At 37.6% G+C, this 22,591-nt stretch overlaps 2 protein-coding genes across 7 annotated transcripts; one reads left to right on the top strand and one right to left on the bottom strand.

Moving 5' to 3' along the window:
- Positions 1–3,812: 3,812 nt before the first annotated feature.
- HNRNPH3 (heterogeneous nuclear ribonucleoprotein H3) lies at positions 3,813–9,352 on the bottom strand. Of its 6 annotated transcripts, none has more exons than XM_088525031.1 (10): positions 9,210–9,352; positions 8,190–8,326; positions 7,499–7,637; positions 6,733–6,920; positions 6,217–6,303; positions 5,822–5,937; positions 5,090–5,225; positions 4,732–4,812; positions 4,545–4,652; positions 3,813–4,268 (listed from the first exon to the last, which is right to left on the bottom strand). In XM_088525031.1, the coding sequence occupies exons 2-10, from the start codon at positions 8,305–8,307 to the stop codon at positions 4,255–4,257; spliced, it is 987 nt and encodes a 328-aa protein (XP_088381157.1). In that variant the 5' UTR covers positions 8,308–8,326; positions 9,210–9,352; the 3' UTR covers positions 3,813–4,254. The 6 variants fall into 6 exon arrangements, with proteins under 6 accessions (XP_088381157.1, XP_088381140.1, XP_088381169.1 ...); XM_088525014.1 differs by having other exon boundaries at positions 3,813–4,235; XM_088525043.1 differs by having other exon boundaries at positions 4,545–4,631.
- A 361-nt stretch (positions 9,353–9,713) lies between these two features.
- On the top strand, positions 9,714–20,654 carry PBLD (phenazine biosynthesis like protein domain containing). The gene is made up of 9 exons (XM_010227610.2): positions 9,714–9,994; positions 11,806–11,905; positions 12,907–13,005; positions 13,537–13,646; positions 13,746–13,775; positions 13,914–14,002; positions 15,167–15,345; positions 16,510–16,572; positions 20,349–20,654. Exons 1-9 carry the CDS (start codon positions 9,911–9,913, stop codon positions 20,459–20,461), a joined length of 867 nt encoding a protein of 288 aa, XP_010225912.2. The 5' UTR covers positions 9,714–9,910; the 3' UTR covers positions 20,462–20,654.
- Positions 20,655–22,591: the final 1,937 nt, after the last annotated feature.

The raw sequence follows: 22,591 nt of genomic DNA, 5'->3' as shown, positions 1-22,591 counted from the left end.
TTTTGGCTCCTGCAAGGAGGAATATCTGTAACTTAGGGAACACAATTAATGCAGGTTGTCCATTAAGCTCTTCCTAATTGTATCTGTTTCTGCTTCCCCTCTTTTTCAAGATCTGTTGTATCCAGTACTGCACTGGCAACTTTGTTTTCTGTAGTCACAGGTGGAAGGAGATTGTCAGATAGGTAAGAAATCAATATATCAATATTATCAATATCAATAGATAAAAGGTGTATTTTTTCTGAATTATTTTGTAAAAATTATAAATGTGACGTATACAGGTTTCTGCTAAGGGTGATGTCCATCAGAAAGTTTTTGCCCCACATTATCTGTAGCCTCAGCTGTCTTTACACTATTTCCATGTAAATGTGTGTTTTTTTTCTTTAGCTTGTACATGCAGTCATAGTATGCTGACAAATCTGGTTCTAGAAGCTGAGTGCCAAGAGACACTAGGATTAAATAGCAGGGACTGCAGATCCTTTTTGTACTTGAGTTGGCCAGGAAGGTTGTGCTGCCTTTTGTCACCATTTTTCTCAGTCTGACAGAGTTAATTTCTAAACAGTATTTTTATTATTTTCCAGAGAGTTTTTCAGTAGGTAGGGCTAGTTCTGACATATTTCGTCACTTTTTAACACTGATGTTTCACAGTAACTTCTGCTGGGACTTGCATCCTTATTCTTCCAATAGGTAAAGACACACCCTTTAATAAACTGTATTTAGGACTGACTTCACTTCATTGCACTAGAATGAATCTTCCTTCTTTTTATGTGATTTGGTCCAACAATGGAATCTCCGGCTTTAATGTGTACTGGTTACCAGCTAGCAGAATTGGCTGCCCAAATACTTCCTTCACCCATGGATTGGACAGGAGCAAGGCTGCATCAAAATATTTCTTCTAACTATATAAATCATTCTTGCACTTTGCTTAGCTTAGTTGCATCATTGGAGGATAGTTATTTAGTTTATATTATAAAAACTATAGCAACTATTCTTTTAAGACACCCAATGTATGTAGCTGCTTATATAGCTTTTGTAAAGAAAAGTGGTTTTTTTAATTACTTAATATAACTTTTTGTATAATACAAATATTTGTATATTTGTAAATAGTTTTTGGAAAAAAATAAATGTAATTGATCTGTCACTGAACTATAGAATAATGTTGCTTTTATTTAAATTTGTAATTTAGAATATTTTGAATATTTTATTGTGCCTTGTTCAAGTTGACTAGAATGTCTTTATGAATGCTGGGGCAGGGGGAGCTAATTGCCAGTTGCTTAACGAACTGTTTTTCAGTTGCCTCCTGCAAGTGTTCTGAGTGTTTGATGTGAGCTTGGTGTCAGCTAGGTGGGATGGGAGCAGTGTTGGAGGTAGGATAGAGATGATGCTCATATGTACTGCTTTAATAAGTAACTTTTCAAAAATTATTTAAATGGACCAGTCTTTGGTACTGACTGTGCTCTCACTTTAAAAGGTGACATTCTGTAATATACACATGTAGTGAATTGAATTTCCATCAGTTTAATCCTTTCCTGTCCTCTTTGATCCCAGTTCTGTGGGGGAAAAGTGTCACTCAAGTATTGTGTAATGCATTCAGACTGCTTTTAACTACTCTGTGCAAGGAGTATTTCTGCCCTGAACTAAATGCTGAATACAGTCTCGTGTTCTTTTTTGTCTTATTCCCATCCACATCAAACTACAGCAATAGGCCTTTTAGCAGGTTTTCAATCAGACTGTCATTAACCCATTAATTCTGTATTTTGTCTTTTTCTACAAGTCTTTTCCTTTGACATTATCATGTAATTTGAAATCTTCTTTCACACAAAGTAAATAACTAGTTGTGGAGTTACCTAACCCATTCTTCTGAAGAAAGGGCAAGTGTGTTCCAGCAGCACAGGAAGCTGCCTGCTTCTGGCTCCAGCCTTAACTGAGGGGGAACCAGCACACCGATGAAAAATACACTCGTCCTTCCGTCTGCCCAGAGATTGCACTGGCTGTACCTACCTTCCAGCAAAGGTGCTTAAATTATTACTGGTGCAGTTGTACCTGCTCTTCTGGAATGAAAAGGAAATCCTAGCTCATTTTCTACCCTCATATCTTGCTCTTCTGAATACTTTTGGAATAGGGGATACAATGTTGCATTGAGAAACAAGGAACTCTTTCCCTATTCCACTTTTCCAGCTAAGGTAGATAGAACATGTGTGCAGAGGGGTTGCTGTCTGCTCAGTAATCTAAGTTCTTTTTATAAAGGACTTTATTATTGTAGAGAAAAGACTAGTTGCTGTAGTCCAGCCTGTTGGAAAGTCAAAATCATGGTACTCCAAATCTTGAGTGTTATTTGCACACATTCTTCAGATTTGAAGTTGAAGGCTGCTCTTAAGAGTGGAACAACTGAAATGAAGGCTTCTCTTCCATTTAAATACCTAGTGAGCATCTTTGCAGTGTACTTTTACAGTTACTTGGCTATAGAGAATAGGCTGAAGCTTAAATGAACTTCTAAAAACTGCCATCCTCCTCATAAAAGGCAAAATAGAAGTGAGGATTATTTAGACAGAGCTCTTTCTTTTATAGAAAGTACAGCCTAGAAGCTAAGGGAAACACTGCAGCTTCTGTCAACTATAGATACCCTCTACCTCACCATAATATATTTTGCCATGATACTTAACTCCTTGGTGCCTTTTACATAAGATGCAAGCCTTTTCAGCAACTCACCACCTTTCCACTGGTCACTACAGTAGTTTCAAGGCATCTTCCCTCCCCTTCTTATTCAAGAGAAAACGTGCAGTACTGCTGGAGCTTTCTAAGGCATGTTACTTCTTCAGCTATCACCTCCAGCCCCTTTGGCACAAGAACACAGTCTCTAGTAAAATAAACTCCATTCTCCTCTCTCCCACAGTAAGACATTTATTACGTATATAACACAGTACTAGCAGAACAGGTGACAGACTTTCAATACCCAAGATCACATTTGACATTGTAAGGAGGCAGAGGACAAGCAGTTAGTTTGGGAGATCACACTGGCTCAGAATAAATACGAAATACCTTTTTTCATTACACAGCAGGTATGTTAAGTGTCTTCAAACAAAGTTTCTTACATATCTTACATCTCATAAATGCACAAAATGTCACCAGGTGGTTTGGGTTGGAGGTGTTGATTATTTAACAAATATTAGGCTTACATCCTTTTTTAGAGGCACTGGACTTCTACTTGCTCACCCATATACTGGCTTGCAAAATTTAGAACAGAGTGAAAAGTTAGCTGTGTGCAGAAAGAAAAAAAAAAAGTGGTTTCATGAAAAACAAAGTCCAACCTCCTTAAAATTCTCACATCTTCCTGAAAGCAGGACTTGATACTTTTTTAACTAAGTAGATCATGTCAAATTAACGAGCACTTGACCTATTTTAGCTAAAAGATAACCTGTGCTACTGTTTTAGTTTGATAAACTAGTGAATTGCACATTTATGAATGAAGATGTGAAATGCAGTTTCTAGAACTCTACAGCAAACTCTGGAACTACTCACTCAGTTTTGTGGATGCACAGAACTTGGTCACTAATCTGTTATTTACGTAGTTGTACGGCTGAAGATCACAGTAGATTCCGATACCCAAAGGAAGGAAGCTGCAACTCTTGACTTTGAGCCTCCATACCCTTTTCAGCTTAATGCTGTGTTAGGAAATTACATACAACTTATCAAAAGGATTGAGGAGAGGCTGTAACCAAATCACTTAGTCTATTCAAATACCTTTTTCTTTTAAACAAGTGAATTTTGCAACTCATTCACTACACCAAGATTACACAGAACTAAATCAGTGTTCATAAGAGTCACAGTACAACCACCTTTATTGAACCAAGAGTAGTACAACACCTTAAACCGACTCTTCTTGAATATGTAATACATCCTTAGGAATAACTAGTATAAAAAGTATCAACATCAGTGGTTTGAATATAAAAATTTATTTAAAGTTGGAGTATGCAACAAATAAAACCTACAGAAAACAGATTTTCCCCTCACAATCTGTTGCTTACCAAATAATATTGTGAAAACACATTCCTTCAGTCATTATAAAGTTCTTAAAATACAAAAGAAATTGAATTTTGTAAGAAAGCCTAGTAGACCAGAGACTGTTTCTTCCGGGATATTTTGTAGAAGCAAGGCCATCCTTCAATACATTCCACGCCATCCTCCTCCACCCATACTGCCTTGCCCATAGTATCCTCCACTATTCCCACTGCCACGACCTGCAAACAATTGACAAGGTCACGTATACATACCTTAAAGAAAAGAAAAAAATTGATCGGTGATACTAGAACTTTGGTTTGGCCCCACCTTAAGTCACAAAATTAACAATACTTTAGCACTACTTTTCTAAACAATCAGTTGTTGTAGTTGCCAAATGCATGAAAAAGTGATCTGTCATTTAACCACCACGCCCTCCCCTTGCTCAAAGCACAAATACCCTGTACCACAAAACAGCCCACCTTTCCAGATCCTGCCACAAGTTAATGCAGCAACGTAGCCACGGAGTACACGAGAGAACTTTTACTTACTATATCCGCCCAAGCCATCAGGAGTTCCATACCCTCCACTGTAATTACTACCCATTCCCATTCTACCAACAGAGCCGTAGCCTTGATCTGAAAGACAGAATGTACATGCTTATAAACTTGGAACCCAGGACACTTTGGGGGAAAAAAACCCTTAAAGAAAGTCAACTATATCAAAGTTAATCCTTACCCATTCCATCTCTGCCATAGCCTCCCATTCCAGAACCACCTCCAGCAGTTGAGTTCAGGAATAGTTCAATATATCGATGCTCTGTAAGAAACAAAAGAACTGCCTATTCAAAAACTGGAACCAGAAATAAGTAAAAACCAACCTCCCCTCACAGACAGCATCTTCATCCTGAAATCTGCAAAAAGGGAGCGTGAAATACAACCAATACCTAGCCATTCTGATGAACAGCAAAAAGTCAATTACAACAGACATCACAGCAACTTAAACATTACAGTGCTTCAACCCTTCTACTGAATTTTCTCTTACATACCCACCTATGGAACTGTCAATGAAAAGTTCATGTGAAGACAACACTCACGCATGTGATTTTTATCCTTGGACATGGCAGCTACTGCATCCTCATGTGTTACAAACTCCACATCTGCTTCTCCTGTTGCTCTTCCATCTGCTCCAATGTCAATGTGAACTCTTATAGGATTCAGTGGTGAGAAAAACTAAGGACAAATAAAAATCTCATGAGCTTTAGAATTCATGCCACATATCTTTTGCTATCCCAGTAACTACTGCCGAGCACTGCTTTTTTTCCTCATCCTGTCAAAAAAATCTAGTTAGTTATTTCCTAGGTATCAGCAGCATTGTGTGGTAACATTAGATGCCACTTACAATTTACTATTACACAATTTGAAAAAATACCTGCCAGACCCAATGCTTTAAACAGCAGTTTCTAACCCAAAGCCTCTCTAGAAAAGGAAGATCATTTTTCCCCCCTTCTTTTTGGAACAGCAGAACCTAAGCAACAACCATCTCTCCACTACATTTTTTAATGTAAAGAAATTAACATTAATCTCTATACCCACTGTTTAAGAATTTGGCTGACTTTTTCAATAAGCTTACCTCAATCCTTAACTTTATAAAGACTCGTTTACTGTTTAGATCTGTAGCACTCACATAAATGGCCATAAATTTAATTAGCATGCATATTAAACTTATCAATCACTTAGCTGAGAACCAAAACCAAGTTGGGAAAAGAAGAAAAACAAGAAGCAGAGAGCTCCCAGCATTAGAAGGCTCTGTTCAATAATATACTTACATTAGCAATATCATTTTCCGTTGCTCGAAATGGCAGTCCTCTCATGTGAACAAAATGACCACCCCCATGGAAACCTGAACCTGCGTCTCCAGCTCCACCATAGCCATGTCCCATGCCTATTAAAAAACAAAGCAAGAAATTACCCATGAAAGCTGAAGAAAAGTCAGAAGAGTTATTATTATTTTTCTGTGTGGCACTATATATTGAACATTAGATGGTTATACTTCATCCAAAACACTCATTTGAATATCCTTAACAATATTTCTAATTTTTCCAGAGTTTCCCTGCTTTCTCCCTTTAAACAACTTTCTTCTTTCTTAAAAAAAGAGAAAAAAAATATACTGCTTAAAACCTGAACTGATACAGATTTCTTAAACAAATCATAGGTTTTTTACCTCTCCCATCTCTCATTCTGTCATCATAGCCATCATTTCCATAGCCATAGTTATTATAGCCACCATAATCATCAAAGCCACCGTATCCTGTACAATTGACAGAGCAGGAAGAAGGAAAAAAAAGGCATGATTACATTACTACTAAATATTTATGAAGCAATGCACAAGAGTCAGTTTTCAGTCTCTGGGCACGCAAAAGTCTGCAGTTGCCTCCTCAACTGCTAAGCCTGGATTTCTGACAGACTGCATGTGCAAAATTCACTTTTATAATAAAAAGAATGAAGCATGCAGTTAAAAAATTCAATTGTGCTGAAAACAGTTTTCTTATCACTTCCACAACTCTTAAATACTAAGCTGTATTTTCTGAAACACTGTTTCTAGCACTCCCTCTCAGGAAACTTCAAACCTAGTAGGTACTGAAGCTACTGCCATTTTTTTTTTTTTTTTTAATTTCTCGACAAAGGCGTCAGGAACACGAGACTGACAACAGAACCTCCGTTCATTAGATACACATACCACCGTCATATCCACCACCTCCTCGACGCATTCTGTCATACATACTTCCACGCCCAGCTCCATAATAACCCCCTCTTCCTCCTAATGGTCTATCATATGGTCCAGGTCGCTGCTGTCCCATCATTCTTCTTGGTGGATCATAGAATCCTCTGATTTCGCTCTTACTACTTTTGAAGATTTCAATATATCTAAATAAAAGAGGATTTTCAAGGTACAAATGAGAATGCATGCATAAGCTGTCTGAATATCATAACAAGCCATATTAAATTACTTTCTATAACTAAATGTAATATTACAAAATATTACAAAAAAGTCAATAAAATGACTAAAGATACCATACAATTTACGTTTTTCCTCAAAACCTTAAGAATCTTAAGTGTATCAAAGAAACTTTTACATTAGTAACAAATACTATGTGCAAATTCTAACTGTACAAATAAAACATAAAAGATTCTTTCCAGTATGAAAAACATACTGTTGAAAAACAGTATCTGGCTATAGTGGCATTTATCACAAATTCCCCCCCTACACAAAAAAGATTGAAACAGAATTCTGATTTTAGCAAACTACACAGAGTATTACTGTCTCCCCCACCCCCCAAATCTACTATATTTCCCCAAATTAACTTAGGATCAATTATAAAAAAATCTTTTTTTAAAAAATAGCCAGTTCAATATTAAGGTCCCCAACCCTCCCCAAAAGCATTACTGACCCACAACCCCCAAAAAATAAAGATTTAACACCATCCCAAACTCTCCATCCCCACCTGTGCCCTATTCTTTCCTTGTGTTTCCCCAGAGCATTTTCTGCTATCTCCTTTGAAGCAAACTGCACGAAGGCCTCCCCTGTGCTTCTCCCCTGGTAGTCCAGCGTCAATGTTATCCCATTTGGCACGATTTCCAACCCTTTAACCCAAGGACAAATAACCCCGTCAAGGGGAACAGTGTTAAAGGCTGAAACATTCCCATCTGTAGCAAATACTTAAAGCATATCTAAACAACAACAACGAAAAAAATAAAAGAAAAAAAGAAAAAAAGAAAAAAGACACCCTTAAGTCTCCCCCATCACCCAACAATACAAGCCAATGATCTTTCAATTTAGCATTTATGGATTTAACCATAGTTGATTTCTACTTAAACTATGCAAAATACAACCACCTCAATTAAATGAAGAAAACATAGCTACCAAACAAGCAATTTAACTGCTCCAAATGCCATAGACTGTTTATACATAATACATTTACCACCTTGACAAAATTAGACACATACTCAGCTTTACTAGATCTACCACTATTTGCACTTTATTAGGCATAAATCCTATGCAGAAAAAGACAAGCTAGCTTAATATCATCCCTCCCACCCACCCCATTAATGCATATTGCAAATTATACAGCATGAAACATTGTGCAACAGATACAAGAGAGCTCAGTCACTATACTTCGACTATACTAGAGATACCTTGGAAAAACTGAACAATCTCTTCTTTGCTGCAGCCAAATGGCAGGCCTCGAAGTCGTACTACTGTTCCATCGTTAGTTGTATCATTTGGCCCATTGTGTTTCCCGCTCCAGTCCATCTTTTATTTCGATCAAACCCTACCAAGAAGAAAAAAAGGAATTTATGTATGCTTAAGCCTCTCTGCAAAAACAAGACCTGCAGCTTTTTACAGTTACCTTTGTTATGTACGTAGTTGTACTTTATGATACCTAAAGCATGCATACCTCTGAAAAAACCGTACCAAACTTCAGCAAACACACGAATGCGGGGCCCAGAAAGCTCCCTATTTGCTCAGGCGAGAGCGAGCAACGATCCCGTCCCCAAGTGCGCTGCCTCCCTCCCCGCTCCCCCCGCCGAAAAAGGGAAAAAGACACAAAACAACGAGCAAAATGTGCGGCATTTCCCCCCCGCCGAGTGCTGCAAGGGCTTCCTTTGTCTGACGGCCGAGCGCCACAGGCCACGCTCCCGTTCGCCCTCCCCTGCCCCCACTCCTTTCTCTAGGGGAAAGAATGTTAAAAAAAAAAAAAGTAAAGAAAAAAAATAAACGCACATGTTTCGTCATATATAAAAAGGAAAGAGAAAAATAAGAAAAGCAAAAATCCCTCCCCGGGCTGCGGCGCCGGCTGCCGCCAAGAGGGCTTCCCGCGCCCGCCGCCATTTACCGCGCGACTCCCGGCGGGCCACCCCCCCGCCCCGCCAGCTCCGTGCCTCGCTCGCGGCAGCCGCCCGCCTCCGCGCTCTCCCGCCGGCCACCTATGGGTCCGTGCACCCGCGGCCGCCCCGCGAGGCCCGCGCCGCCCGCGCTCTGCCGCCGCCGTCGCCGCGGCTCCACCACGCAAAATGGCGGCCGCGCTCGGCAACGAGGCTCCGCCGAGAGCCGCCGCGCCGCCCCCTCCCCCCCACCCGCTTCCGTCCTCCACGGCCCGCCGTGTCGGGCGCTCCGCGCCAGCCTCGAGCGGAGCGCGGCTGCCGCCGCCTCACCCGCGGGCCCCACGCGCTCCTCGACGTGCCGCGGCCCGGGAGGCGCCTCCTCCCCCGCTCCGAGCCGCCCCGCGAGCCGAGCAACCTGCGCAACCGCGGCAGCACGATGGCGCCTCCGCCGCGCGACTCTCGCGAGAGCTCCCACCGCCGGGCAGCTGCGCGTGCGCGACGAGGGTGCTGGGGACGGGCAGGGCGCGCCACCGCGCATGTGTAGATGGGGGGAGGAAGGCGCTGCCTTCCCCTTAGCCCTTTCGCGGGCAGCGCGGTGCGGCTTCCTCGCGGCGCATGCGCGCTAGGCGCCGCGCGCTTGGCGCCAAGAGGCGTGCGGGCTACGTGAGCCCGCGGCTTCTGTGGGGGCTGCGCGCGCCGCCTCGCGCTCGCCTCGGTCGCGACCGTTAGCTGTGACCGTTGGAGCCGTTGGAGCGCGGGCGACGGTGGCGCTTTGGGTCCTCGCAGCTTCACCTCGGCGGGGAAGTGCGGGCGGGCTAGGCCGGCAGGCCTCGCAGGTGCTCCCCTGCTGTTAAGTTACATAAAAGCGGCTGGGCGTCGAGCGCCGGGGGCGTGGGACAGGAGGCGACGAGATGGGAGCCGCCGGCTCCTCCCGCTTCTAGAGAAACATTAACTAGCAGAGCTGTGCTCTCCTGTGGAAAGAACGTGGAAAGCGCAGTGTGGAAAACAGCGCTTAATAGGCGAGGGAAAAAATGCAAATCCCAATTTTTACAGTTGATGCGTTTACAGGCCATTCATTTTCTGGAAATCCTGCGGCAGTTTGTCTGCTTGAAAATGTAAGTTTGAAAAGTTATTTTGTAAGGGTGGCTGAAAGGGCATTTGCCTTTGTGTACTTGCACTTTGTTTTTTCCCTGAGGAGTTTGCCTTACAGGTGTAGTTTGCTGTTGCTCCAGGGTACGTTAGCAGCACTGGAGTACATTTTTCAGTCAGAATCAGTCCATACGAGGCACGTGTTCTGTGTGGTTTTTACAATAGGCTAATTTTATCTTAGAGGAGTTAAGCTAACAAGAAATGTTGAGGATTCAGAATGAATTGCCTAAAAGGAAGTGCCATCACACTGTAGACAGTACCTGTTATATATAGATATTTATATATTTTTGAAGGTTTATGGTCACTTCTTTTTTTTTTTATATAATTGTGGTAGGAAAAAAAGAGGGACTATAGACCTATATCAGAATCTTTCACCTTTCATGCTTGTTTATAACAGGCTAAAGTCTACCCAGGGACAAGTCTTTATCACTCGAAAGTTGATAGTTCGAGTGCAATTCTTGGTAGACAGGATTATTAACCATTTTTATTCTAGCTGCTATCCTGTTGACAACTTTAGCTAAAGACTATTTGTTAAACTGGATTAGAGAATTTATTAACCTTTTATTATTTGTGCGGTATAACTTGGTGAAAATTTTAGGGACGAAAGTATAAGTACAGCAGTCAGTAGTAGTTTAGGATAAGAATATTAATCCCATCTAAATGTTCTCATACAATATGGCATACTTGCCAGCTTGTTAGTAATTAAAATAGAGAATGTATTATTTTAAAGGTGTTTCTTTGCCCTCTAAAACCTAAGTGCACCATGCAAAATGAAGTTCCTCTAAAATTATGACCTTTTAATTAAATTTTGTTTGTTAAATTAACTTTATTAAATAAATATATACTTACCACGAGGGTATGCATGTTGCCTATGGAGTTTAGGTTTTGCATTTTAAAGATTTCTCCACAGTGCTGAAGTTTAGAGGCTTCAGTTTCCTATAAAAGCCAAGATTGTAAGTAATTATTCTAAGCTCTAAGAAAGTATGATGCAGTTGACAGTGAAGTTTCTCCTCAGTTCCCTCAAAGTCTCAGCAGATGCTTTACAAAAATAACTGAGATCAGTGCAAGAGAGAAATGCTTTCCTGTGCTTCAGAAGTGCCACAGGATGGCAGTATTTCAGTGCAACTCTGGTATTTTTACTAATATTTGGCTGGCCTTTGTTTTGGATTCATGTTTTTTGACTGGTTGACAGTCAGGACTATTTCCCTAAACAAAACAAGATTGTCACTATAAAAGAGGTCGCTTCATGGTATGGAATCTGTTGTATGCAATTTTTTTTTATACCAGTGAAAAATTGTTTCATAACTGTTATTTGAGATAAATTGAGATAAATTTGAGCTAAAGCCGATAGAAATTAGTGAGGCTAATAAATAAAATTATGAAGACAAGTCTTAATCTCTCAGATGTTGCAGTTGACCAGCTTATTTTAGTACTTTGTTTCATTTGCGACTAAATATTTTAAGGAGCTCTAATTTGGCCACTCGTCAGCATAATTGGAAAGCACTGGAATAAGGGTTAAGTAGAATTTTATGGAACCATGCAAGTGTCCTTGGATCAGTATTCACTGAGTTGTATCAGCAAATAATGCTGGTGTACCACAATAATGAAAATGGTTATCCCATTTCATTTGGTTTTATTCTCAGATATTACTTTGAGCTAACAAAAAAAAAAAGTATGATTTATTGTAATGGAAGATGCAGTGATTGCATGCATTTGATAGGAAGTTTGGCTCTACTTATGGCCTGATTTTTGTTGGATTTGTTTTTTCAATGCTTAGGACCTGAAAGAAGATTTACACCAAAAAATTGCAACAGAAGTGAACCTCTCAGAAACTGCCTTCATCAGAAAACTGCACTCCACAGATGACTTTACCAAAAGTGAGTTCTTCTGCAGACCCAGGAAAATCTCCTACAAAAAAGTAATGAAAATTAAAACTAATGAAAATCTGCAGTATTTTAGAGGTGCTAATTTATGAGAGGAAGAGCTGTTTTCTTAGGCAGTTAGACCAATCACCCATTTAGATGTCCTGAGTCACAGTTCATCTCCAGTTTGTTGTGGCTGACTCCTTTTCCACCTACTTTTAGCCATGATTTCTACATGAGTGAGTGCATTAACACCACAGCAGGGCTGGCCCACAGCTGACTTTCATGTCTGCTCCATTTCAAATTGCTTCTATGTGGTTTTCAAATAGATTTTGTGGTGATCATATTTTATGTAGGGGTCTCTGACTTTAAAGCACTAAGTTTTCACAATGGCAATAACAAAACTCGGTTATATGAAATCTCTTCCTTTTGCACCTTTCAATCATATTTGTATGGTAATTATTTTAAAATATGTTTTCATGAGCCCTGCCATAGTGCAAGAACTGTGCGAAGTTTACAAGAAACCAAAGATAGTGTCACCATCTCCATTTTTTTAACAATGAGTAAAGCTATGACTTTTAGTGAAATTAAGAGTAGATATAAGTGAGAGACCTCTACTAGTGTTGGCTGGCGTTTCAAGCGCAATGATTTTTAACTGCAATAGCTCTCATATGGATTCCATTATGCTAGTAAAGCTGTCTTCACTGGTGTATCTTGTTTTATTCATGGGGAGAGAAAATGGTTTTACTGTAGTGATTGAAGAAAAGCATTGTTTTGCTAGCAGGCAGCTCCTTTACTCTTGTTACGAACTAACTTTCCTATATCAGTAAAACACTGACTCAAAATCAGTGGTTATTCCAAAAAGCAGTACAGAATAGATGCCTAAAAAGCACGTGTTTATGACCAAGACTAATTATAATATGCATTTTGATTGACTGAAGTGCCATCACTTTGTACAAAGATTTGAAATAACTTGAAGAAAAAGACTCTTTCAAATAATAAAATTTCTTTTTAAGGTTCCTGCTTTGGGCTGAGGTGGTTCAGCCCAGCCACTGAAGTTCCTCTTTGCGGTCATGCTACGCTTGCAGCAGCTGCTGTGTTGTTTCATATACAAAGTAACGTATTTTTTTACAAGCTATATGTTGTTGTAACTTCTATAAATTTTCTTTCCAACTAAGAAAATCTCCCTTTATTATCTCCCTAAAGCAAGCACAGCTAAATCTTTAGTATGTTTAGAAAACACCTGTGTAGACCTTAGAGTCTTTGTAACTGCTTTGTAATTCTACACTCCAGTTCCCATGCTCTACGACCAGTCTTGTTAAAAGCAGTTCTACATATGCAATTTTCATTTGAGAGGGATGCAGTAGAATTTGATAAACAGGGAATATTGACCCTTCTGTTGAAAACTCCTATACATTCCAGGAATATACAGGAAGCAATCGCTTGTAATTGCTGTGTTCATTAGCTTCAACGGCTTGTTTACCAAGTTAGCTGGGAATTTTGTCTCAGAGTGCAATTTCGCTATAGTTATATTTTAGTTGAGTTAGTAACTTTTGGAATATACTGGGCAACTCTAGGAGCTATAATAATTTCACTTCAATTCTTAGGTTAAATATACAATGAATATTGCAATATTATCTCTCTAGAAAACCCAAATTCGGTTCTCACTTTTGTGACTCTGAGTGGTGATTTAAAAGCTAGACAAGTAGAAGATCGTATTGTCCTGGACTTACCGCTTTACTTAGCCTATCCACAGGTCAGTGAAAATTTTGCTCAAGAAAAGTGCATATGTATATGTACCCTCCTCATATATTTGTCTGTGGGCTTATTTTTTGACTTTTTTTCTCCTTTCTAGGTATTTCAGGAAGTAGAAGAATTAATAAAGGTAATACCAGAATCTGCATTGATGTTCAAAGTACTTTTATAATAATTATAGTGTCTTCATGTATAGTTATTTACAATAACTATATTGCCTTATATAACTATCCTTGTTTTTATTTGTTTCCTTTGACCTTTTCACCAGGTAGCCATAGGTGACATGACTGTTCAAGATGTTCGTTATTCTCCTGATACAAAGAACCTCCTGGTCCGTCTCAGTGATGCTTACAAAAGGTGTCATACTTTATTTATTTATTTATTTGGTCTTTGTCTTTTTTTTTCTTTTTTGTTGAATCAAACATGTAAAATTGTGTCCTTTTGTTTAACTGCTATTCCTGACACACAAGATTCTTGAGATTAAAAATTCTTTAAACTCTCCTGTTAAATAGATGTACAATCTTCCCAGGTGAGCTTATAGAGACTCACAAGCCAAGCAAGGTAAATCTGAACCTGACCTCCAAAAAAGGAGGTGTAGGAAACAGTTTTAACAAGAGTGTATTTTTCTCCATCCTTCTGAGTCAGAAACGATCTAGTAACCTAGGAGGAAATTAGGAACCCTTCCTCTTGAAAAAAAGAAATAATAGTTTCATAGCTACAGAGATCCCCCCACAGGGATAGGGCACACTGGCAGGACAGCCTGTATTCATGCTCCCATTTGGCGATAGTCTGTTTGCACATACTTTACAGCATTGTAAACAGCTGATGATTCCAAAGCACTTCTTAATCTTATTGAGAGCTGCATTTAGTTGGTGAGGGAAATATGTTTTGAATATATTTTGTTCAAATCTAAGTTCCTTAATCAGGCCACAATGCTATTAATTTTGCTGGAAGCTTGACTGAACTGATAGCTTAAAGATTGAACTAGTGGGAGAGAAAAATATTTCCAGTTGAGTGCTTAGTGTTTTTGCCTTTTTCAGACTTCATTTTGTAGGGAGGTTTCTGCAGCTTCACAGAACTGAGACTGTTATACAGTGCTTTACGATCCTATAAGTATTTCAGTGGTGGTTCAAAAAAAAAAAAAGTGGAGTACTTGCTCCTTGCCTTTTATAGCGCAGAATGTAGGGGTTTTTTTCCAGAGTTTTTTTAAAAAAAGAAAAGAAACAAATGTACATTTTTATAGCTTATATTCTGGGATAGTCAATTTTCAGAAATATATATATAGAAAATATATGGTCTGAATTCTTTTCTTTGCTCACTACATGTATGTTATATTCAGTGCAGTCTCCTGTCATATGACATTGACAGGACAACAATCGGAATCTTACTCTCCTCTAACCTTTATATACCTGTTTTGAGATGGTAAAGGACTAGTTTGTAGTTTGCATCTGGTACTTTTTAGTATTTAAGTAATGTAAAATGAAGAATATGGACTATTAAAATACTGTTTTTGAATTCAAGATCTGACTTGGAGGAACTGCAAGTAAAAGCACAAGATCTTCTGTCAGTTGACAAGACGGGAAAATTGAAAGGAGTCATAGTGACACTTAAAGGAGATGCCAGTGTAAAATCTAAAGGCTATGATTTCTACTCCAGATATTTTCCACCTTGGTATGGAGTTCTGGAAGACCCCGTTACAGGTGTGTGTTTGCATGGTAAAAGACTCTCGTTCTTATCTCAATTCAGTTAGAAAACTCTCGTTAAACTTTGAAAATCGGGTTTTGTACTTTAGATTGTTTCCTCCTATAAATGATGATTTTACATGGAGAGCAGGAATGTGAAAGTGAAAACTTTCATGAATGATGCCAAACTCATTCAGAAAGAATGACCTCCTGCTGTCATCAGGCCAGATATTCCTGCTTTTTCAGATCTTTTCCAAGTAAATATTCTAAATAGAGAAAAATCAGAGACTGTTTAGATAATGAGTGAATATTGCAGAAGAAATACCCATTTCTGTCAGTGTCCCATATTTTTTGGTGATGAGATACTGCCTAATTTCCTGACATATTACTGTGGATATTCTCAGTCCTATGAATGATGTGATTTGAGCTAGTTAAATGTTCAGAGGCAAGAAAGCTGGTTTTCTGCTTCCTACGCTGTACTTCTCAGTGAGTGTGACAGATTGATGCAGAAAGATGAAGGTAATGTTATTTGCTGTGTTACCAGTTAATCATAGGGTAATCATTAGTCAGCTGAGTCAAAACCTCTTATTAAATATTTTACTAAAAAAATTGAAAACTGATGAAACTATGCAAACGTACTTTTACTGTGTGAAATACTGATGCTTACTGATTTTCAAGAGGATTCTGCTTTATGTAGAGACTGAAAGAAAACTGAATTTCTGATGTAACAACTGTTAGAGAGTTTTTTTCCTTTCAGGCAGCCTCTTAAGCACTCCAAGGCCTGTTAAGTGTGTGTGTGTGGTTTTTTTTTTTTTTTTTTTTTGTGGATAAGTGTTCATATTTCAATGAATAATATCTTCATGAGTGCATTTTTGATTTTTATTTAATTTTTGACATTTTGTTTTTTGGAATTTTTTTAAAAAAGTAGTTTGGCAGAAGTATTTTAACCTGTATTATTTGTTATTTTTACAAACTTTGGCTTATCAGGAAGTCCCAAATCTACAATTAAGTCATTAATGAGAAAGTAATATAGCTCTGGCTGCTGTGCAATCTCTTAGGGGTTCTTACTCTAAACACACTCATGTAGCATTTCATTTGTTTAATAGCATTTACATTTTGAACGTGATTGCTCTATGAAATAGTGATTCTAATTTTGTACTTTTTCTTCTAATTTCTTCCAAGGGTCTATCCATGCTGTTTTAGGCAGCTACTGGTCAGAGCAGCTGGGGAAAAAAGAAATGCTTGGTAAGAACTGTTTTGTTGCAAAGCTGCCTGCTTATGTGCAAACTACCCACTAGAAAAAAAGAAATCGTTTATATTATTATTACAGCCCAAACTATTAGTATCACATACCCTTCATTGAACTAGTATCTATACAGTACAGACTGGGATACTGCCTATTCACCTTATCCGTTTTCTTAATTTTATCATAGAATCATAGAATCATAGAATGCTTAGGGTTGGAAGGGACCTCTAGAGATCATCTAGTCCAACCCCCTGCATACGCAGGGACAGTAGAATTTAGTAGAATAATAATACTTTGTGTGCAAATGAATCTGTATGAAGTTACTTTCTTCCCCTTGTGCCAAAATGACTGACAGTGCATGTAGCAAAAGTGAAATGTTGGCTTCAGGATCTTAACTCTGCAATTAGTTTTTGATCTCATCTTTTGGATTTTACCCATCACACCATTTCAGTATAACTGAAGCTGGTGAACATCCGATGATATTGATTTATTTGTCCATTTTGACTGAATTTAGGTTGCTGTTGTTCCTTGTGCTTTGCATTTTGAGCATCAGAGGAAAGGTATCCTGTCAATATTTTCATTCATGATGTATGCTGTTCAGTGCAGTTTGGATACTAGTGTTAGATGGCAGTATTTTTCCTTCTCTTCATAAATGTATAAATGTGAGACTGAAAAGTGGATTTTCTGTCTGACTTAAGAATTTGTCAAGAATGACTCAATATTAATCTCTTCAGTGGCTTCTTTAGGAAAACTTTTCACTTTAAAATAGATGTTATTTTTATAGCTAAATAGGAATAGATCATCTATTTAAACATTCAGATTCTGTTTTATACTGCAATGTTTCTTTTTTGCTGTTTATTTCTAATGCCCTACATATTTAGAATTAAAGATCACTTTTGCTCAGGATGTTGTTCATTTGCATTGTAGCAAGAGGGAATATATAAGAAAGAATGGTCAATTAAGAATCAAGAAGGTGAAGTATGACTGTTTCAGGATAAATTGGCCTTAAATATTTTTGAGTGGGGCCCAACAAATTTTATTTGCTTGTGATATTTTATTTTCTTGTGATATTTTATTTGCAATCTTATTTTTAAATGGTTAGGCCTATAGGCATTTTAAATTTTTAGACCTTCCTATATTTGGCCCAGTTAATCTCAGAATAGACATTTGCTGAGAATGACAAGATCTATGAAGGATGTATTGGCCTTTCATAGTTCAGAATGATAACCCACAGTGTCTGTCCATTATGGACTTACGGAAGGACATAACATTCTGTTCTGTAGATTTCATATTAGCATTTAAATCACACATCTGTGACAATTTCTGTAAAGCTGGAAGAAAACTTATACTTTTTGAACAGGTGAATGACTTTCTCAGAAGATTTGATATTTTCAGATGTTCATGTGGTATTTGAAGCATTTCTGTTTGGTTAGTGGGCAGTGAAGTCACTATATTACACTAAGTGATCAAAGAAATTCTGTCCTTCTTTAGAAGATACGTTTTACTACTTTTACATTTTCAGGTATTTTGTGTGTACTGAATTATGTTTCTTATTTCAGAAAATTAACTCAAGCAGCAAAGGACATTTGTGCTATAATCCCTAATGTATTTAAGTAAGATATAAAAGCCCAACTTCCCACATGGGATTTGTCATATTTTATGCATATGCGTTATCAAATGTTCTTTTTATGGAAGTCGTGCATTATGGATTTAAAGAGGGCAAGTTCATTTGACATCTGATCAGTTTATTCTAAGATAACTTTTCAAATATGCATTAGAAATACAAGATTTCCAAAGGAGTTACTGTATTTCTGAATTATTTTAAAGAGAAGGGGTTTTATCCATGATACATTTTAATTTAAGGGAAAGCTAGAGGAATATTTTTGTATGGCTTTCCTTAGAGAATACATCCCTAGAGATATTTTGCCTAACTGCTTTTTGATTCCTTCTCAATGCTAAACTAATTTATAGCTTTTAAGTTGTTTTTTTCCTAATTAAAAAAACCTGAAAGATATCCATTCACATTTTTTTCCAGGATTGCCTTCAACACAAGGTTTTGTCATTTAAATTTTCAGCACTGTAACTTTTTTTTTAATGTAGGATTTGCTTCATACAGTGGAATAAATCCACCCGTATTTGGATGCTTAGCAAATTTGATGTCTGATCAAGAGAGTTCTGCAACATTGTAACTACAGCCTTCATGTTTTCCAGTTGATCTTAGCTTATAAACTGATAGAATTTACTTTTTTTTAATAGGTGCTACCTATAAAAAAAGATGCTACCATTCACTAGGGCTACCTCAGACTTATACATTACGTGCTACATTTCTGCAAGAAGGGACGTGTTTCCATCACTATCTGGATTTTTCCATCTTGTTTTGTAGAATTAAAAAATCTTGGAGATCTTGCACTTGATTTAAGTAGTTGCCTTAAAAAAAAAAAAAAAAAAAGTCTTTTTCATCAATTCTCACATACAGCCTAAATAATAACTTTTAAAAATAGGTATTATTATAAGAATGACGGTTGTTTCTGACCTGGTGATATTCTAATGACATCATGAAGGCAATATCGAAGTACTCAAATTCTGTAACCAGCAGTCATTTAAATGTACCTACGTTAATGGGAAACTTCCTTGACACATCAGGTTAATATTAATTCAAATACTTCTGCCTCATTGTGAAGGCAGAGTTGCTTATCTGCACGCTGAAGTTCAGAATCTTTATAGATGGGCTTAAACTTTCCTCTAATTCGCACTAATCTCAGAGGAATTCAAGGCATTCACTGTGAATTCAACTGTTGTACATTTTGATCTGCAGAAATAAGACATGTTTATTCTGGGAATAGCTTATGCAGTATGAGATTTTCCTAGAAGATACAGATGTGGAAGGGGATCACAACTAGATTATCCAAAAATCAAACGCCCACCAGAGATGCATGAAAGGCTGTGATGACATTGCTATTGAAAATAAAAGTTCCAAATAATGACATGTTCAGTGCAGGTCTGTTTGCTTTCAGTCATACTGAGTAAGAAAAAGAAATAATCAAGTACAAATACAAATCTTTATATAGCTCCAGTTTACACTGTTTTGGGGTGTTTTGTCTCAGAATCTGATACCCTCTTATCAAAACAGTTTTCCTGTCAGCTGCACTTGTGAAATTGTTTTGCAGTACGCTACATGTATCATCTGTTAGAGATCCTGTACTCTGTTGGGATCAGAATACAATCTCTGTCAAGTTTGCAATTTGTTGTCTTCAAACAGTGAGGAAAAATATAACCTGTAGCTTCAAAAAATGTTTATAATAGAAATTCGAAGAGTAAGAAGAAAGTTATTAATGATTCATTGTGCATTTACCACCTTTTACATAAATTGAGTGATTGTAGCCTTTGCCAAATGTCATCAGGCCATTTTCTGATCAACTAGTTAAACAACTAAAATTAGAATCCTGAAAGAAGATGACAAACTCGGCATGTAAAGAGAACATTATTTTATCTAATTATGATTGAACAGTTCGGGCAAAAGCTTAACTTTGTAATTACTTACCAGTAGAAGGCTATTTCTACTCAAAATTTTATCCAGTTGGGTTAAATAATATATTCAGCATTATACAAAACAATATCTTTAGGAATTTAGTCTCACTTTGTGACATCTGAAACAGCATCTATCTCATTTTGAAAACCTCTTCCACTGGATGGAAGAACTCTGGGTGCTTTGTTTGTTTTAATTATTTGTAATAGTTACTGGATTTATAACTTGTGGATTCTTGTTTTCGTTTAGCCTTTCAATGTTCTCATCGGGGAGGAGAATTGAAGATTTCACTACGTGATGATGGAAGAGTTGACATTGCGGGGCAATTTGCTATTGTATTAAGAGGAAATCTGTCTTTGTGAAGAAACTGACACTAGCATCTTAATCACCCACTCCTCAATTTATTCGTATTATGCTAATTCCTTCTTCTAGGTGGTAGATCACCACGGTCTTCAAAAACCTTTGATTGCTTAATGTCCATTTTAAAACCTGCTTGAAAATGTTCACTTCTGATATTCAAGATCTTTGATTTTATCCATCTTCATCATTTTTTTTTCTTGGCACTTGATGTGTACACTAATCTCGGAAAATGCTCGGGGACAGCTATTTTCTTTATCCACTCTCCACTGACTTCTTTTCTGTACATTCAAATCTTGTGTTAAAATCCATTTCTCCTTCCTAGATTTGTTAAAGTTCTTTGACCCATAAAATAATAATTATTTTCTACATTCATACATTCTGAAATATGACTATAGTTGATTTAAAAAAAAAAAAAAAAAAGGTTTTTGCCGGACTTAGAAATGATGCTTACAATCTGTGTTCATTAATTTACTTGAATTAAACCTTGAAAGAAAACAGTAATATAAAAAAAGTTTTGTGATTTTTTTTTTTTTTTTTATTATAAATAGGTTTGTTAAAGGTGGCTGGTGGTGTAGTGGCTTGTGGTACTGTAGCTTGGTTGATAACTGAAGTTTTAACAGAAAGATTTAGGACATTAACAGTGATAGCCTAAAATGACAGAAAACATTACTGGTTACAGTAAAAGATTTTACTTTTCAGAGACTGAAATTTTGCTCCTAAATTTGTCTTCTGTAGTTTTCTTTGTCCAGCGCGCTTGTCACTTTTGAATTTGTCACTTTTTCCCTTAGTGTTCTCATCTTGTTTTTCTCTAGGTTCATTAGGAATCTTGCATTGTTCCAGTTTTTTAGCTAGAGCTCTATTTCTTCTTCCTGATCAGTCCCAATCTTTACTTTTTTTTTTTCTTTGTGATTTTTCAGGATAAGATATTTTGAATTCAAAGGCATTATCATACTATAGGAACAGCTGTATGTGATATAAACCTTTATAAGTAACAAGCAACTCAGTTGTACCTAAGTCCTCTGTTACGAGCTTTTGCAAATGTTATCACAACTCATAGTAGCTGATGTTTTACTTAAGTTGAAGCAGCTGGTGGCAGGTAACAAGGTGAGACCTGTAGGATTCATTTAACATAAAAATTTTGGCTCCTGTGCCTACACAGAACACACTGAAAATGTGATCTAACCGCACCACAAAGCTCCAAAGCTGGGTGACTGACAAAAGGAATCTCCAAATTGAAATTCCTGTTCTATTTCTGTGTTCAGTCTTTTTGAACTTCTGGGACCTGACATATAAAATATAAACAGGAGATTATCAGATGCAAGAGACTGCTGTGGAGGCAATTGTCCACAATTCTGCTGCTATGGAGTATTTTGCAGCTACCTTGACCTTGCCTTTTCTTAAGGCAGATTGCTGCCTTTTGTGCTAGTGACTTGGACCTTCCTGCATAGCAGTACTGTAGCCTTGTTCTGCTGCATTTGTCACACCATAGTGGTTTATGCAACGAGTGATTCGGGTCCATAATCTGGGACACTTAAATCATTAAAAGAAAATGAACAAAAGCAATAGTTATTCACCTGTCCAGACTTAACAGGCAGTACACTTTTCCTAGCCAAGGGGCCCAATAGTCCACGAAGCTCAGTAAGTTTTGATTGTACTTGCTATCTAAATTTCCTGACTAAATTGATTTACTTGCTGCTTAATGTTTAATTTTGTTGTTGTTGTTGTTTTGTTTTTTGTTTGATTGTTTGTTCATTTGTTTTAAATGTAGTTTACTACTACTTAGTCTCTGTTTTGTTCAGGATAGAAAAATTACCAGAGCTCAGGTGGGAGACTGTGCAGTACTGTGTTTGTAATCAACAGATTAGTTAATCAGCCATGATTTATTAATGATGAATTAATTATACCTGATTGTGCAGTTCTGCTGCCTAAATGGAGCTTTAAAGGCATTATTTTATTAATCATCACTGTGCTAATTGCAGACACTTACAGAAGGATCAGTAATTAAACATGCAACCATATGCAAAACAAGCAAGGCTGCTGAGAGTGGCAAAAATAAAGAGCACTCATTTTTTGAATAACAAACTTAATTCTTCCTGAAATATTGTGTAGTTGACCTGGTGCTGCTAAGCCTT

The sequence above is a fragment of the Tinamus guttatus genome, unplaced genomic scaffold, assembly GCF_059628265.1.
Source record: "Tinamus guttatus ecotype Peru unplaced genomic scaffold, ASM5962826v1 Tinamus_guttatus_pri_ptg000023l, whole genome shotgun sequence".
Taxonomy (NCBI): domain Eukaryota; kingdom Metazoa; phylum Chordata; class Aves; order Tinamiformes; family Tinamidae; genus Tinamus; species Tinamus guttatus.
The sequence above is the reverse complement of the archived record's forward strand: the minus strand, read 5'-3'. Positions and strand labels throughout refer to the sequence as shown.

Excerpts from the sequence above, each read along its gene's own strand:
- HNRNPH3 (XM_088525014.1), bottom strand. The coding sequence starts at position 8,307 with ATGGACTGGAGCGGGAAACACAATGGGCCAAATGATACAACTAACGAT. Across the intron at positions 7,638-8,189 it reads GATTGTTCAGTTTTTCCAAG|GGTTGGAAATCGTGCCAAAT; the intron begins GTATCTCTAGTA and ends CTTGGGTTAAAG. Across the intron at positions 4,813-5,089 it reads CAAGGATAAAAATCACATGC|AGCATCGATATATTGAACTA; the intron begins GTGAGTGTTGTC and ends TGTTTCTTACAG.
- PBLD (XM_010227610.2), top strand. The coding sequence starts at position 9,911 with ATGCAAATCCCAATTTTTACAGTTGATGCGTTTACAGGCCATTCATTT. Across the intron at positions 13,647-13,745 it reads TTTACTTAGCCTATCCACAG|GTATTTCAGGAAGTAGAAGA; the intron begins GTCAGTGAAAAT and ends TCTCCTTTCTAG. Across the intron at positions 15,346-16,509 it reads TCTGGAAGACCCCGTTACAG|GGTCTATCCATGCTGTTTTA; the intron begins GTGTGTGTTTGC and ends ATTTCTTCCAAG.